The sequence below is a fragment of the Sminthopsis crassicaudata genome, chromosome 3 (assembly GCF_048593235.1).
Source record: "Sminthopsis crassicaudata isolate SCR6 chromosome 3, ASM4859323v1, whole genome shotgun sequence".
NCBI classification, from domain to species: domain Eukaryota; kingdom Metazoa; phylum Chordata; class Mammalia; order Dasyuromorphia; family Dasyuridae; genus Sminthopsis; species Sminthopsis crassicaudata.
Window position 1 is genome coordinate 248,008,408 of NC_133619.1, and position 15,355 is coordinate 248,023,762.

General features: G+C 33.5%; 1 protein-coding gene across 5 annotated transcripts in view; it reads right to left on the reverse strand.

Moving 5' to 3' along the window:
* VWA3B (von Willebrand factor A domain containing 3B) overlaps window positions 1–15,355 on the reverse strand; it is a 200,918-nt gene that overhangs the window by 66,187 nt on the left and 119,376 nt on the right. For all 5 annotated transcript variants that reach the window (XM_074300331.1, XM_074300333.1, XM_074300335.1 and 2 more), the window contains 5 exons: window positions 12,675–12,805; window positions 8,134–8,297; window positions 3,732–3,863; window positions 534–594; window positions 241–397 (listed from right to left, as the gene is read on the reverse strand). In XM_074300331.1, coding sequence (XP_074156432.1) covers window positions 241–397; window positions 534–594; window positions 3,732–3,863; window positions 8,134–8,297; window positions 12,675–12,805 — 645 coding nt within the window. The remainder of the gene's footprint in view (window positions 1–240; window positions 398–533; window positions 595–3,731; window positions 3,864–8,133; window positions 8,298–12,674; window positions 12,806–15,355) is intronic.

Consider the following 15,355-nt stretch of genomic DNA (forward strand, 5'->3'; position numbering starts at 1 on the left):
ATTTATATCCCCTCTCAGATTTTTTTTAAAGTCATTTTCATTGGCAATCTATTTTTTCAGCAGTTGCCATCATGAATAAACATTTTCTAATGATGTAGCATGCATTTTTTGTATAGAACAAACACTTAAAAATTTAAATGTACTACATGATGTATGCAGAGAAATAGCAGTCTTTCTCTAGAAGCAATGCTATGAGGGCTGTAGTTTACATACTATAAGATCTTGCCAAAAGAGTTTTACCGAATCATATACTTTAGAAACGACATGCTTGCCCAGAATTGGCACATATTTCGCACGATGTGGAATGGCTGTAGCGGATAAAGCATCCATTATGGTGAGTCGCCTAGCAACCAAGCCATTGTCCTTCAGCCAGTTTTCTGAAGTCATATCTAGAGAACTAAGAACACAGATTTTGGTGAGGTGCAATGGAAGATTATGGAGGGAGAGAAGGAGAGGGGGAAAAAATTGCAATTCAAATTCACAAAAAAGGTGGAAAACAACTTGACATATATCAGTGAAACTAAAATACTTACTCTTGGCTTGTATCTCTACTCCTCAGTTCTGATGTTTTTTCACTTATTGTAACAGTCTTTTCTGTGGAGAAAGAGTTGTAAATATACAAAGGTGTCTTGGGTTTTATACCAAATTATTACATTGACTTCATTAATATTTCTCTGTCTGTAATTATCAGCGGCCACTTCCCTGCCATTTTACATCTTTATTTCTGATATTGATTTTTAAAGAAGTCATATCCTTTTCAGTTAAAAAACCAAATACATTCTGAGACGTAATTTTAAATCTTTTAGCCATATTTTGTTACATTGCAGTCTTTGTTCATAGTATCAGATTTAGAACCATCAGGAACTTTAGAATTCATGAAGTTGAACTGCCTAATTTGACAGATGAAGGAACTGAAAGGACTAGGAGGGTTTAGAAGTTGCTCAAGGTTGTACAGATATTAATGTGATGGCACAAGTATAGTTTAAAAAATTACATATCTATTCAAAAGCCTCTTTAAATATTCTTTAAAATTATGCCACAGAGTGTGTCTGCTTTTTTTTAGCTGAAAAAGGATATGACTTCTTTAAAAGTCAGTATCAGAAATAAAGGTATAAAATTGCAGGTTAAATGGTGTAATTATTTGATTTAGATAACTAATAAACTAGAATTATACTTAATAGTGATTGGAAAGGAAGGACTTTGAAATGATTCTATTAAACTCTGGTTTAGAAATCTCCATCAACCCTGAGATCCATCTGATTGGAAGGCCAAGCAGGGAATTCCTCTCAGAACTAAGGTAAGACCTAGATCAATCATTTCTTCATTTCCCACAAACCTACACCCATTTAAACTTCTTAAGTGCCTGGTACCTTCCCTTTGTGCCCCACCCCATCCTCCTTTTCAGCTCCTGTTAGATTGTAAACTTCTTAAAGTTAATAAATGACTTTCTTTTTTGAGTTTATATCCCCAACATAGTACCTGGTACGTAGTGGACACTTAATAAATGTTTATGAACTAATTTAATTAACAAATGAGCATTCCATTGAAGGAAATATCAATGTCTTCAATAATCCGGGGCCTTGAACATAATTCAAATATTTCATTCATTCATTCAGAATAATAATTGTGTGGTTTCATCCTGTTGGAGGAGAATGCACTGTGCAATCATGAATTTTTGAAGGCAAAAAAAAAAAGGGAACAGAGTAATCAAGGAAGATAAACAGACTACTGTGTAGCTATGGAAGAGGAAGGATGTTGCAGATGAGAACAGTCTGCAACTAATTTTCCTAAAAAGTTATCTGGAAGCTTTATACATACCCTGAAAAAGTTTTGTTTCGAATGTAACAGATTTAAGACTGAATTGAAAGAAGTATTTTGTGCATTCTGGAAATATTAAAATTACACTGGTGACTATGGGGCATTAGTGAATAAAGTATTTAATTATAACTAGTTGTCTATAAAATCTTGCTCTAATTATATACTATTTTTAAACTTAATGATTAGTATTATTGGCTAACATATACTAGCTTTTTATTAGAGTTTTTTAATTTTTAGAAACAAATTTAGAAGCATACTAATTTCTCTCTCATTAATTATGCCCAGACAATCCTGGTTATTCAGACTAAGAAGAAATAACCAAGTCACTGCTCACCTAATTGCAAGAAAAGTGTTACCATCTATGATTTAATGTCATGAATTGGTTCTGGGAATATATGTAGTATTCAGCAAAGTTTTATTACAAATCAGTTAATTTCATAGAAACAATGCAACATTACAATTTTTAGCAACATTTTAGAACTTTACAATACATTGATATTATTAATGATATTAATATTAAAATTAATTGGACTAAACATATATAATTTGCCTAAATCCAAGATTTAAGGGACTGCCCATATATTGGGGAATGGCTAAGCAAATGGAAATTGATGAATATAATGACATATCCTTGCTCTATAAAAAATTATGAAATGGACAATTTCAGAGAAGTCTAGAAAGGCCTGTATGTACTGATATAAGGTAGGGTGAGCAGAACCGGGATAAATAGTTATACAATAACAACACTGCAATAAAATCAACTTTAAAAGACACAACAGTTCTGATCAAGGCAGTGACCAATTATGATTCCAAAGGACTGATAATGAAGCATATTTTCCATGTCTTTAAGATAAAGGTAATGGACTCAAATTTCAGAACAAGACATACATTTAAAAAAAAAAAAAATCTTCATCATTGCCTGTTGCTATTTTTGTTAATTTTCAGGATATGTGGTGAAATATTAAGAGTTAAGTTGATTTAATTAATACTTTCAGTACTTTAAAGCAGGGATCAGCAAACTACACCTGGAGGTTCAAATTTCCATTATCTATTGCTTACATTTTTGAATGCAATAAAACTTGATTTAATAAAACAAAACCATTTTGAGTTTCTGGCAATGTCTTACCAACTCTGAATTTAGCGCATGTTTTCATATGGTCACTTATAGTTTATTCTTTTAAAAGCTTCAATGCTGGTTTTGTAAACCCAACTTACAAAGAAGACAGGAACCATCAAAATGGAATTTAAAAAAACCAAATATTCTGTGAATGTATGTTCCTCTTAAAAAAGACAAATAAGTAATTATTTGTTTTCCAAAAGAATGCAACACTGGGTTCCTTTCAATAGTGTATTTAAAAGCAATTTGATATATACACAGCTGCTTCAGGAGGAAGAAGAGTGGGACAAAGCTAAGAGTGCTAACTGAAGTCTTCATTATCAGTGATATTTTCATTTACATTGTTATAGTTGTTATTGTATATATTGGTTCTTTTGTTTTGTTCTGTATCAGTTATGATGTCTCTGATGTTTACTCCTATGTGAACTTCAGTAAGTTACTTCCTTGTCATGATTTCCTCAAGTATAAAATGAATTTAGAAAAGGGAACTCAGAGACCACATCCAGCTTGATCTTAATCAAGAGATGCAATTAGGTGGCAAACTAGGTTAGAGCACTAGACTGGGAGGTAAGAGGATCTGAGTTCAGATTCTCAGATCCTTACTAGTCCACTTACTAGTGGACAAGTCAATTAAGCTGTCTCAGTTTCCTCATCTGTAAAAATGAGAAAATTGGACTTGCTGGTCTCTAAGATCCTTCACAGCACTAAACCCATGACCCTATGATCTACAAATATCATTTCATGTATAAATCAAAGCACACCTGTATTTTCATCTAGCTCTCATTTTCAGGCTGACCTTTATGACTGGGTGAAGAGCTTCGTTTTCTGGAAGACTCCTTTTGTTCAAGAGAAGGGTACTTTTTTGCATTCAAGCCAATGAGCTTCTTTTCAATAAAAGAATTCCTGAGCAGACTAGTTTTTGTTGGTTCTGTTGGCATTTACAAAAAGAGGTTTGGAACATTGGACAGGGAAAGAGAAGGAAAAGAGACAAATTTAGTCCACCTTTTAAAACCCATTCTAACAATATCTCTGGCAAATAAATAATATCCCCACGCCCTTTCTTTTTTTTATTATAACTTTTTATTTACAAGATATATGCATGGGTAATTTTTCAGCATTGACAATTGCAAAACCTTTTGTTCCAGCTATTCCCCTCCTTCCCCACCCCTTCCCCCAGATAGCAAGTTGACCAATACATGTTAAATATGTTAAAGTATAAGTTAAATACAATATATGTATACATGTCCAAACAGTTATTTTGCTGTACAAAAAGAATCAGACGTTGAAAGAGTGTACAATTAGCCTGTGAAGGAAATAAAAAATAGAGGGATTGAGAATTCTATGTAGTTGTTCATAGTCATCTCCCAGAGTTCTTTCGCTGGGTGTAGCTGGTTCAATTCATTACTTCTCTATTGGAACTGATTTGGTTCATCTCATTGTTCAAGAGGTCTACGTCCATCAGAATTGATCATCATAGAGTATTGTTGTTGAAGTATATGATGATCTCCTGGTCCTGCTCATTTCACTCAGCATCAGTTCATGTAAGTTTATCCAGACCTTTCTGAAATCATCCTGCTGGTCATTTCTTACAGAACAATAATATTCCATAATATTCATATACCACAATTTATTCAGCCATTCTCCAATTGATGGGCATCCACTTAGTTTCCACTTTCTGGCCACTACAAAAAGGGCTGCCACAAACATTCTTGCACATACAGGTCCCTTTCCCTTATTTAAAATCTCTTTGAGATATAAACCCAGTAGTAACACTGCTGGATCAAAAGGTATGCACAGTTTGATAACTTTTTGAGCATAGTTCCGAATTTGTATTCACAATTCCACCAACAATGCATCAGTGTCCCAGTTTTCCCACATCTCCTCCAACATTCCGCATTATCTTTCCCTGTTATTCTAGCCAATCTGACAGGTGTGTAGTGGTATCTCAAGAGTTGTCTTAATTTGCATTTCTCTGATTAATAATGATTTGGAGCATCTTTTCATATGGCTAGAAATAGTTTCAATTTCTTCATCTGGGAATTGTCTGTTCATATCATTTATCAATTGGATAATGGCTTGATTTCTTATAAATTAGAATCAATTCTCTATATGTTTTGGAAATGAGGCCTTTATCAGAACCTTTGACTGTAAAAAGGTTTCCCCAGTTTATTGCTTCCCTTCTAATCTTGTCTACATTAGTTTTGTTTGTACAAAAACTTTTCAATTTGATATACTCAAAATTTTCTTTTTTGTGATCAGTAATGATCTCTAGTTCTTCTTTGGTCATAAATTCCTTTCTCTTCCACAAGTCTAAGAGGTAAACTATCCTGTTCTTCTAATTTATTTATAATCTCATTCTTTATGCCTAGGTCATGAACCCATTTTGACCTTATCTTGGAGTACAGTGTTAAGTGTGGGTCAATGCCATATTAATTTCCAATTTTCCCAGCGATTTTTGTCAAACAGTGAGTTCATATCCCCAAAGCTGGGGTCTTTGGGTTTGTCCTTTGAACCTAACCTATTCCACTGATCAACTAGTCTATTTCTTAGCCAAGACCAAATGGTTTTGGTAATTGCTGCTTTATAATGTAATTTTAGATCTGATACAGCTAGGTCACCTTCATTTGATTTTTTTTTCCATTAATTTCCTTGAAATTCTTGACCTTTTGTTTTTCCATATGCACTTTGTTGTTATTTTTTTCTAGGTCATTAAAATAATTTTTTGGGAATCTGATTGGTATAGCACTAAATAGTATTCCAGTAGAATTGTCATCTTTATTATATTTGCTCGCCCTATCCAAGAGCATTTATTATTTTTTCAATCTGACTTTATTTGTGTGGAAAGTGTTTCTGCTCATATAGTTTCTGATTCTCCCTTGGCAGATAGATTCCTAAATATTTTATACTACTGGTAGTTACTTTAAATGGAATTTCTCTTTGTAACTCTGTTTGGATTTTGTTAGTGATATGTAAGAATGCTGATGACTTATGTGGGTTTATTTTGTATCCTGCAACTTTGCTAAAGGTGTGGATTATTTCTAATAACTTTTTAGTAGAATCTCTGGGGTTCTCTAAGTACCATCATGTCATCAGCAAAGAGTGATAATTTGGTTTCCTCATTACCTACTCTAATTCCTTTAATCTCTTTCTCCACTCTTATTGCAAAATCTAGCATTTCTAATACAATATTGAATAGTAATGGTGATAGTGGACAACCTTGTTTCACTCCTGATCTTATTGGGAATGGTTCCAGTTTATCCCCATTACATATGATGCTTACTGATGGTTTTAAATAGATGCTACTGATTATTTTAAGGAAAAATCCACTTATTCCTATACTCTCAAGCATTTTTAATAGGAATGGATGTTGGATTTTATCAAATGCTTTTTCTGTATCAATTATTGAGATGATCATATGGTTTTTGTTAATATGGTCAATTATACTAATAGTTTTCCTACTATTGAACCAGCGCTGCATTCCTGGAATCCTACTTGATCATGGCCCACATCATTTCTTAAGCTTTTTTAGGCTTTCCTTTCTATTTGAACAGACATATACACTGATTTCCAAACTCTATTTTGGAATATGGTCCAATATCATCAAAAGTGAATAGCTGCTCTGGGAGTTTCTGGTCTCTTTTGTCTTTCAGGTAATTGGTGCAGTCAATAATAATGCTGGGACTCATCCTATAGAATTCAAATCTGGCCTCAGACACTGAAGCAGGAAGAGGTTAGTTAGAAGGTGACTTTGATTTCATTAAGAAAATAAATGCTTATATCAGTAAAGTCTTTGATGTCACCTGGTCAATTAAACAGGGAAAATTCAGTTAAACCTTTTAAGTGTAATTTTATCCTGCACCATATTACTGGTTTTTTTTTTTTTTTTATTGAGTCATTTTAGTCATGTCTGACTCTTCATGAACTCATTTTGGCCAAGATATTGGAGTGGTTTGCCATTTCCTTCTCTAGTTTATTTTACAGATGAGGAAACTGAGGCAAACAGTGTAACTTACCCAGGATCACACAATAAATAAGTGTCTGAGATCTTCCTGACTCTAGGCCCAGAGCCTTATCTACTAAGTCACCCAAATACTCCTATAATAATATTAATAGTAGTGGTAGTAGTAGAAATAATATTGATAAATACTCTTGCTTTTATAATTGGCAAAAATTATAGGCAAACCTTAAATATATCCACATTAAAAACAGCAGCAGTAATGCACTGGATTTGTAATGGGGTCATTTTTAAAAAAGTATTCCCATTGACAACTACTGAGGTTGGACTTGGGCATGCCCTTTGTACAGTTACCTAGCCTATGAGAACTGAAGTTCCAGCTTCATTACATCGACTGGCATTTTAAATCACTGCCTATTCAGAAGCTATAGAGATTAGCCCCCCAAAAAGTGAACAAAAGTATTAGGGAGGGAATTCAAACCTTTACTGCTACCCCCTGCTCTGTGCCTAGAATCCACATAATCAACACCAATTCTCCTACATAGAGAGGCAAAAATAACTAGAAATACATGTCAAGGCCATCTTCAAACACTAAAATATAGGTTATGGTAATATCAAAATTTAAGATGGGATAGTTAGGAATGACATGGTAGCCTCTTTTTCAATAGGGATTTAATTTCACCTACAACTATTACCCAAAGTGAAAAGATGAAGAAAATTGAACTCATTTAAGTGACTAGTACATAGGATCTAATACAAATCTTCTGTTCAGCTTTTAAGTCCCTTCACTGCCTGCCCACCTTTCCATTGTTCTTACATCTTACACCTCTACTCTTCAATCCATTGACCTCCTTTCTGTTCCTCACATACAATGCTCCTTCTCCCAGTTTCAGGATATTTCCACCAGCTGTTCCTATACCTAGAACACTTTTTCTCTTTATCTCCATTTCCTGGCTTCTTTGAAATCTCACCTCCTAAAGTTCCACCTTTTATAAGAAGACTTTCCTTATCCTCCACAATTCTGATGCCTTCATTCTGTGATCCTCTCCAATTTATCCACCATATGTCTTGTTTGTACATTTTGTCTTTCTGAATGACATTTTGTTTTATTCAAATTTTGTCCTCCCCATTAGACTATAATCTAGCCCTTTGAGAGCAAGGTTTTGGGGTTTTTTGCCTTTCTTTGCATCCCTAGCATTTAGCACAATGTCTCTAATAAATCTAGTTGATTGATTGACAGTACCTGCAAATGGTATTTTCTTCTTCTGAAAACTTTGTGGTGGGCTTCCAGAAGGACTAGAGAAACCAATGTCAGCTGGGGATACTGTTCTCAGTGTATGTTTCTGTAAAGGTGTATTTGTCATCTTCTCTGTTTTTGAAATCACTGCAAAGGTGGGTTTTTTATACCTAGGTTTATTTTTCAGAAAGGGAAAATGGAAAAAAGAAAACACAAAATATTTTGACAGAGAATGCACAAATATATCATTAAAAGATCATGACAAAAATGCTACATTTAAACAACTCAAACTGCTTAAATTTCATTGAAACTTAAATTTTAGTGAAACTGATTTTCAGGAATGTTTTACAAAATTTCATTTATTCAATGAAAAGTAAAAACAAAATTCCAAATTAAAGAAACTGCAAATCCAATACTCCAACCTGTGGTTTCCCAAAAGACAGGAGGGATCCCCAGAAGATATGAAGTGTACTAATGTCACAATACATGACAAAACATCATGGAGTCCCCATGTGAGAAAAAGAATAAAATTGGGGAAATAGAATCACAATCTATCTATCTATCTATCTATCTATCTATCTATGCAATTGCAGCTTTTGCACTCCTATTCAAGATAGTTTTATTTCCATGGACCTGAACTAGTTTGCAGTTTAGGGGTATGCACTCTCTCTAGGACCACCATTTTTCTATCTAAAGTCAAGATTTAGAAAAAGATACAGAAACACTGTTGCATTTAAAACTCTTACCTCCTGCTATATTTTTTCCTCTTTCAGATATATTTGTCATGCATTGTGAAACATGGCTATCTGATTTGGTGGCTTGGTGTGAAGTGTACACTCCATGAGGACAGGAACTAGATCTTAGCTAGACTGTGTATCTTCACTAGTAACTAACATAGTGTTCTGCATGTAGTTGGGGATATAATAAATGCTTGTAGAATGTGCAATGATGAAGATTTTATATACAGAAGGGAAAAGTCAAAATGGACTCCACCACAGACATTGAAGTGGAAGTGTTATCAGGATGCTGTACAAAAAAATTAAGACATATTATCCTGGATTGTTGTTCAGTTGTTTTCAGTCATGTCTAATTGTTCATGACCCCATTTGAGTTTTTCTTTGGGGGCAAAGATACTGGAATGTTTTGCCATTTAAATTCTCCAGCTCAATTTACAGTTGAGGAAACTGAGGCAAATAGGATTAAGTGACTTGCCCAGGGTCACATAGATAGTAAGTGTCCAAGGCTGAATTTGAATTTAGGAAAATTAATCCTCACTCCAGGCTTGTGCTATCTAGCTGCCCATTAATCCTGGAGTCACTTTATCCTCTGTGGTCCTCATGTTCCTCATCTATAAAATGAGGAGTCCAACTATCTGACTGGTAAGATTTCTTTCAACTTTAAGTCTTAAGATCCCACTTCAATTTCATGTTAATTATGCTTGTGAAACATATAGGTAGATGGACAGAAAGGAGTCTTATTTTGAGGAGACAGTATAACTTCTTTTACCTAGTAGAAAGATATAGTTTACTGTCTGTTCCAGTACATGTAAAAAGTAACCAACCAAGAGAATTTCTTCCATCAAGGAATAGAAAAGTGGAAATGAATCATTTGTAAGGAATGGGGGGATGCCTTCTATTCTTTGTACCATGTTAGTTTGACATGTACATGACATCATTCCTCTGCTTGTTTTGAATCAAACTGTTCTTTAATTTATTCAAATTAATGGCAGAACCAGAAACACTAGTGAACCAGATTACCCAGCTCAATTGCAGGTCATCAGATAAAACAGTCAAATGGAAGAACAGGATGAATAGACAAACTTATAGAAAGAAATAACTATAGCTATATTTGTTATATTCATTTAACTATTAATTTGTATTAAATAGCATGATGTTTTATGATTAATATATTTTCAATTAAGCAACTAAATTTAATTGGGGGGCAGAGTGGGGTATTTAGATTCAGCAGATTTGTCTCAAAACCTAAATCTGTTGCTTATTATTTAGGAAATCCTGAGCAAATCACATTATCTTTAGACCTTAATTTCCCCAATTGTAAAATCAGGTGTTGGACCAGAGGACCTTGAAGGTATCTTTAATCTCTTCATCTAGGATTCTATGAATTCCACGTTCATGGGTTCAACCTTCCCAAGTTTAGAATGCAAATTCAAAATTTCAAAACTATATATAATAATCAATTCCACATTAGAATAAAATTTTGCATAATGAGGCCATGACATGATCTATAAGGCATTCTAACCCTGTTTTTTCTCACAGAGATATCATGAATCCTGTTAAATGAAAAATCACTTATAATAGATTCATCCCAAAGTTCCTTCCCAGTTCACAGGTAACCTATTTGTTACTAATAATGACTGATATCTGTGGATCATTGAAATTTACAAAGCAATTTTCATACTTTTAAAAAATGGTTCAGACAAATGATTTTATTGAATTTTCAGCCTAGAAACTCTTCACCTAAGCAAATTGGCCACTTATCTGTAACTTTTAAGTTTTAGAGGTTTAGTTGCCCAGAAAACTAAGGGGTCTACAGTGGCTTGCTAATTTCAAAAGTGTCAAAAGTGAAACTTGAACAGTTTTTTCTGACTCTAAAGCTGGGTATCTTTCCATTCTAAAAGTTTGCCTCTTTTTACATACATTATTTAATTTTATTTCAGAAAAGTATTCTCTTGGTAGAATATTTATATTTAGAACTACCATTTGAATACCTAAATATTATAAAACTAGAAAATTTTTTAAAAAATTAATGATACTAATATACATACTTGTACATTGTAGAATGTAAAATGTACATTATAGATACTAATGTACAATTTCATGAGGGACTCCCAATCATGAGCTTCCACCAAGATTCAGTTTTCAGCCCCCCTTTTGGCAAGTAAAAGATCATTGTAGTTTTGGGAGGGGGCAGCTAGGTAGTGCAATGGATAGAATACCAGGCTTGGAGTCAGGTACACTCATCTTCCTAGCCTTAGCACACTTACTAGTTGTGTGTCCCCAGGCAAGTCACTAAACCTAGTTAATGGCAAATCACTCCAGTATCTCTGTCAAGAAAATCTCAAAATGGAGTTACAAAAAACCTGAAATGATTGAAAATGCCGAACAAGTGTTAATAATATAGGTTAAATTTAAAAATATGTCATTTTTACTTTTTATTTTTTCTCTTAGAAAGCTGGTTATTAAACATTTACCTACACACTTCTTGGATAAAGGCTGATGTTAGAATTGAACTTTTTCTCTAAAAATTTGAAATTGGAAAGAAAAAAGAATGTAACCAGAGCAGTGGTGGTGATTTGGGAAAATATTAAGAGATAGAATAAGCTTAGGAAGATAAGGTATGATGTGATACCCCAAGATGTCCTCTTAAGTACTGGTAGTACTTTCTTTTATACTCCCCAATTCATTGCTCCGGATGGGACCTTGATCCTCATTACCCAGACTTCCTTTACCACTACCATCTTCTGTCAGTTATTTGCCCTCTTTTATACTTCAAATCTATCCAGTTGTATCACCTAATGCAAGTCCTGATGGCTTTTATCTCCAGAATTCCATGACAATTTTCTCTCCTTTCTCATTGATGTCAGTGCCTGACTCATTGTCTCCCACTCTGCCTAAATTCTTACCCTCCTCTTGGAGACATCAAAATACTGTTGATGCTCCTTCAAATACCTTAAATGACAGCAATGACAAGATGTGAGTACATTGTAGACATTTCAGATGTTTTATTTCCTGAAACACCTTGAATAACATTTTTAAAATTTTAATAGCTTTTTATTTTTCAAAATACATGCAAATTTAGTTTTTAACATTCATTCTTGCAAAACCTTGTATTCCAAATTTTTCTCCCCCCCTCCCTCTCTTCTCCATCCCCTACACAGCAAGCTATCCAATATAGGTTAAACATGTGCAATTAAATGGCACTGTGAGCTAACTTAGTGACTTGTAAGTTGTCTCTAAAATAAGCTTATTGAAATAGAATCCTGTATAAAATGAGAATACAAATGTTCTTTATCTAGCTTCTCAAAACTAATCTTAAGGAAAATTTAATTTAAAACTCCTTTTTTTCTTAATAATATTTTATTTTTTCCCCAGATACATGCAAAAAATATTTTTCAACATTCAAGCAATGGGATAGCAAGCAATCCAATATAGATTAAACATGTGCAGTTTTTCTAAACCTATTTCCATATGTGTCGTGCTGCTCAAACAAAAAATCAGATCCAAAGGGAAAAACACAAGAAGGGGGAGAGGAAAGCAAACAAACAACAAAAAAGTGAAAATACTATGCTTTAATCTAAATTCAGTTTCCATAGTTCTGACTCTGGATGCAGATAGCACTTTCTATCCATTTTTTTTGGAATTGCTTTGAAATTGTTGAAAAGAGCCAAGGTAAGGCTCTTTTTGTAAAAATAAATCATGCAAAAATAGGCCAAAAGGGAAAAACAATGCAAAGGAAACTTAACAAATTTCAGATGACTCAATGACATTATGAAAATATATATGTCACGCAAGACATAGAATAATTACTCAGTTTCTTCATCTTTTTCTGTATTATGCCACCAGTCTAACATCATGGATTCAGTGTAAAGGTTCTGAACTCTTTCAAGGTGATTTTGTCCCATTTCAATTTCATGCAGTAAAAGGTTCAATTGTTCATTCTGCCAAAATGAGAAACAGACACATATACTACTCAGAAAATATGGTTGATCCACATTTTATAAAAACATTCCTTAAAACTTGTCATCTGATTCAGGGAAAGAAAAACACAGAACTTTTTTCCACCAAGTTAGCTCCCCAAAAGTCCAGTCAGATCATCATCTTTTGATTAAAGTCAAGTAAGTCAACAAATATTTTTTCCCAAAGTTCTATTTAATTATTTTTCTACTAATTTTAACATTAATCTTTTCAAAATTTTGGAGTTTCAAATTCTCTCTCTTCCTCAGGCTCTTCTCTTTCCATTGAGAAGGTAAGTAGTATGATATCAATTACACATGGGAAGTCATACAAAACACAATTCCCTATTAGCCATTGTTAAGTATTTATTAAGCACCATGTATTGGGACTTGTTCTTAGTTCTGGAATGGCAAAAAACAATCCTTGCCTTTGAGATCTAGAAGGAAGAGAAGTTGTTACTGTTGAGATTTTCAGTCATGTCTGACTCTTCATGATCCTATTTGTGGTTTTCTTGGCAAAGATAGGGGAGTGGTTTACCATCTCCTTCTCCAGCTCATTTTAAAGATGAGGAAATGGAGGCAAACAGGGTTAAATTATTTGCCTAACTCACATGTAGTGTCTGGTCCAGGATTTGAACTCAAGAAAATGACTCTAGGCCTATCACTCCATCTATTATACCACCTAGCTGCTCAAATGCCATAAGGTAGAGAAGGGAGAGATAATAGCACAACTTTGTACAAACATATATCTCATATATATGAGATAATTTCTTTTCTAATTACATTTGGATAAATTAATGTAGAAGAAGGCATTTAACTAACAGAGAATTTCCCAAAAATCAGTGTATCCTTAAGGTTAAAACTGTACTTACTATTTAGGGATATTCTACATTAATCATTTCCAAAAATAGAATGTCCGGTAAACAATATTATGAGAGAATTAATTTCAATAAGAATATAAATCTAGAACTAGAAGGGACCTCAAAGGCCATCTAATCCAGTGGCCTCAAATGAAGAAATTGAAGTCTAAGAATGTTAAATGATTTCCCCAGGATCAGACAGGTAATAAGTATCAAAGGAAAGTCCTGTGACTCGACAATGTCTGGGAATCAGCTGCATTGAACCGATGACTTTTCTGCAAATATGTCCTTCTTGAGGGCATATGGCATATGCCCAAACAAGATAATTTTATGACTCAATTGACTTTAATTATTGCTTTATTAATAACTCCACAAATCTATAATAAGTGAAGCAAAATGACATCTCCATGGAAGAAGGGAATGAGGTTATAATAAAAACTTTTTCAGCTTTCACTACTAGTTTACTTTTTCTCTAATATATGCTAATGAAAAAAAAAATTGCACTATAACACGGGCCTTCCTCCAAGATTAGAATTAGTCAAAACTATGAAGCAACGTTTGTCTTTGATGCCTTCCTCTACTTTGTAGAGTAGTACATCACCCAAAGACTTCATCTTTTATGTCCTCTCTATCTGCTCAATGTACTTATATGGCTTGTTGCCTCCCCAACTGTGATTTCTACATCTGTCCTATCTTCTCCTTCATCAAATAATTAAGTGAAATTAATAATTAAATAACTAAATGAAAGCATTTGAAAAAAAGTATGTCATCATTAAATGTTTTCCCCTTTCACATTTCTCTCGCAAAAATTCCTGCTCCATTTGAATAATCTTAGCCAAATGTTAGAAGGAAAGCAATCTAATTAAACTAATTCACACTAAGTATAAAAGACTGACCAATGCTGCTTTAATTCTATACATTTTGTCAAAGATGATAGATGTTAATTATTGCATTTTCAGTCCTTTCCATTAAAAAAATAACACCATGAAAGTGTTAGCTGGTTGGAGTAGGGATATGATATGATAATATGTCATCTCCCACCAGAACAGTAAGTCTCATTTGTTGAGGTCATTTCAAGAATCTGAAGCAGCAGTTTTCTATTGCAAGCAGGGTTGGATATTATCAAATCAAAATTGACTATTCCTTTAAAGGTATCTGACTGAAGAACTCTTGCAAATTAAAGCATTTTTCTTTCTTCTTTTTCTTTTATTCCTTTTTTCCTTCCTTCTTTTCTCCCTTCCCCTTTCTCTCCCTTCCTTCCTTCCTTCTTTCCTTCATTTCATTTCTTTTCTTTCTGTCTTTTTTTTTTGCAACATAGCTAATATGGCTAATATGTTTTGTATGATTTCATATATATATATATATATATATACATATATATATATATATATATATATATATATATATATATATATATATATATAATGGGTATTGTTTTTCTTGCCTTCTCAATGAATGGGAGATGGGTGGAAGAAGAGAGAATTTGCAACTGAAAATAATTGTTTAAGTAATAATAAAGAGGTTTGAAGGACTCACAACTCACACAAAGATGTAGATATATAAGATGCAGGTTTTTTTTTTTCTCTGTCTGGTGGGGAACTGAGGAGTCAACTATAGATAGAGATTCTAGCAAGAGGAAACTGGATAGGAAGAAAAAAGAAAGATAATAGGCCCT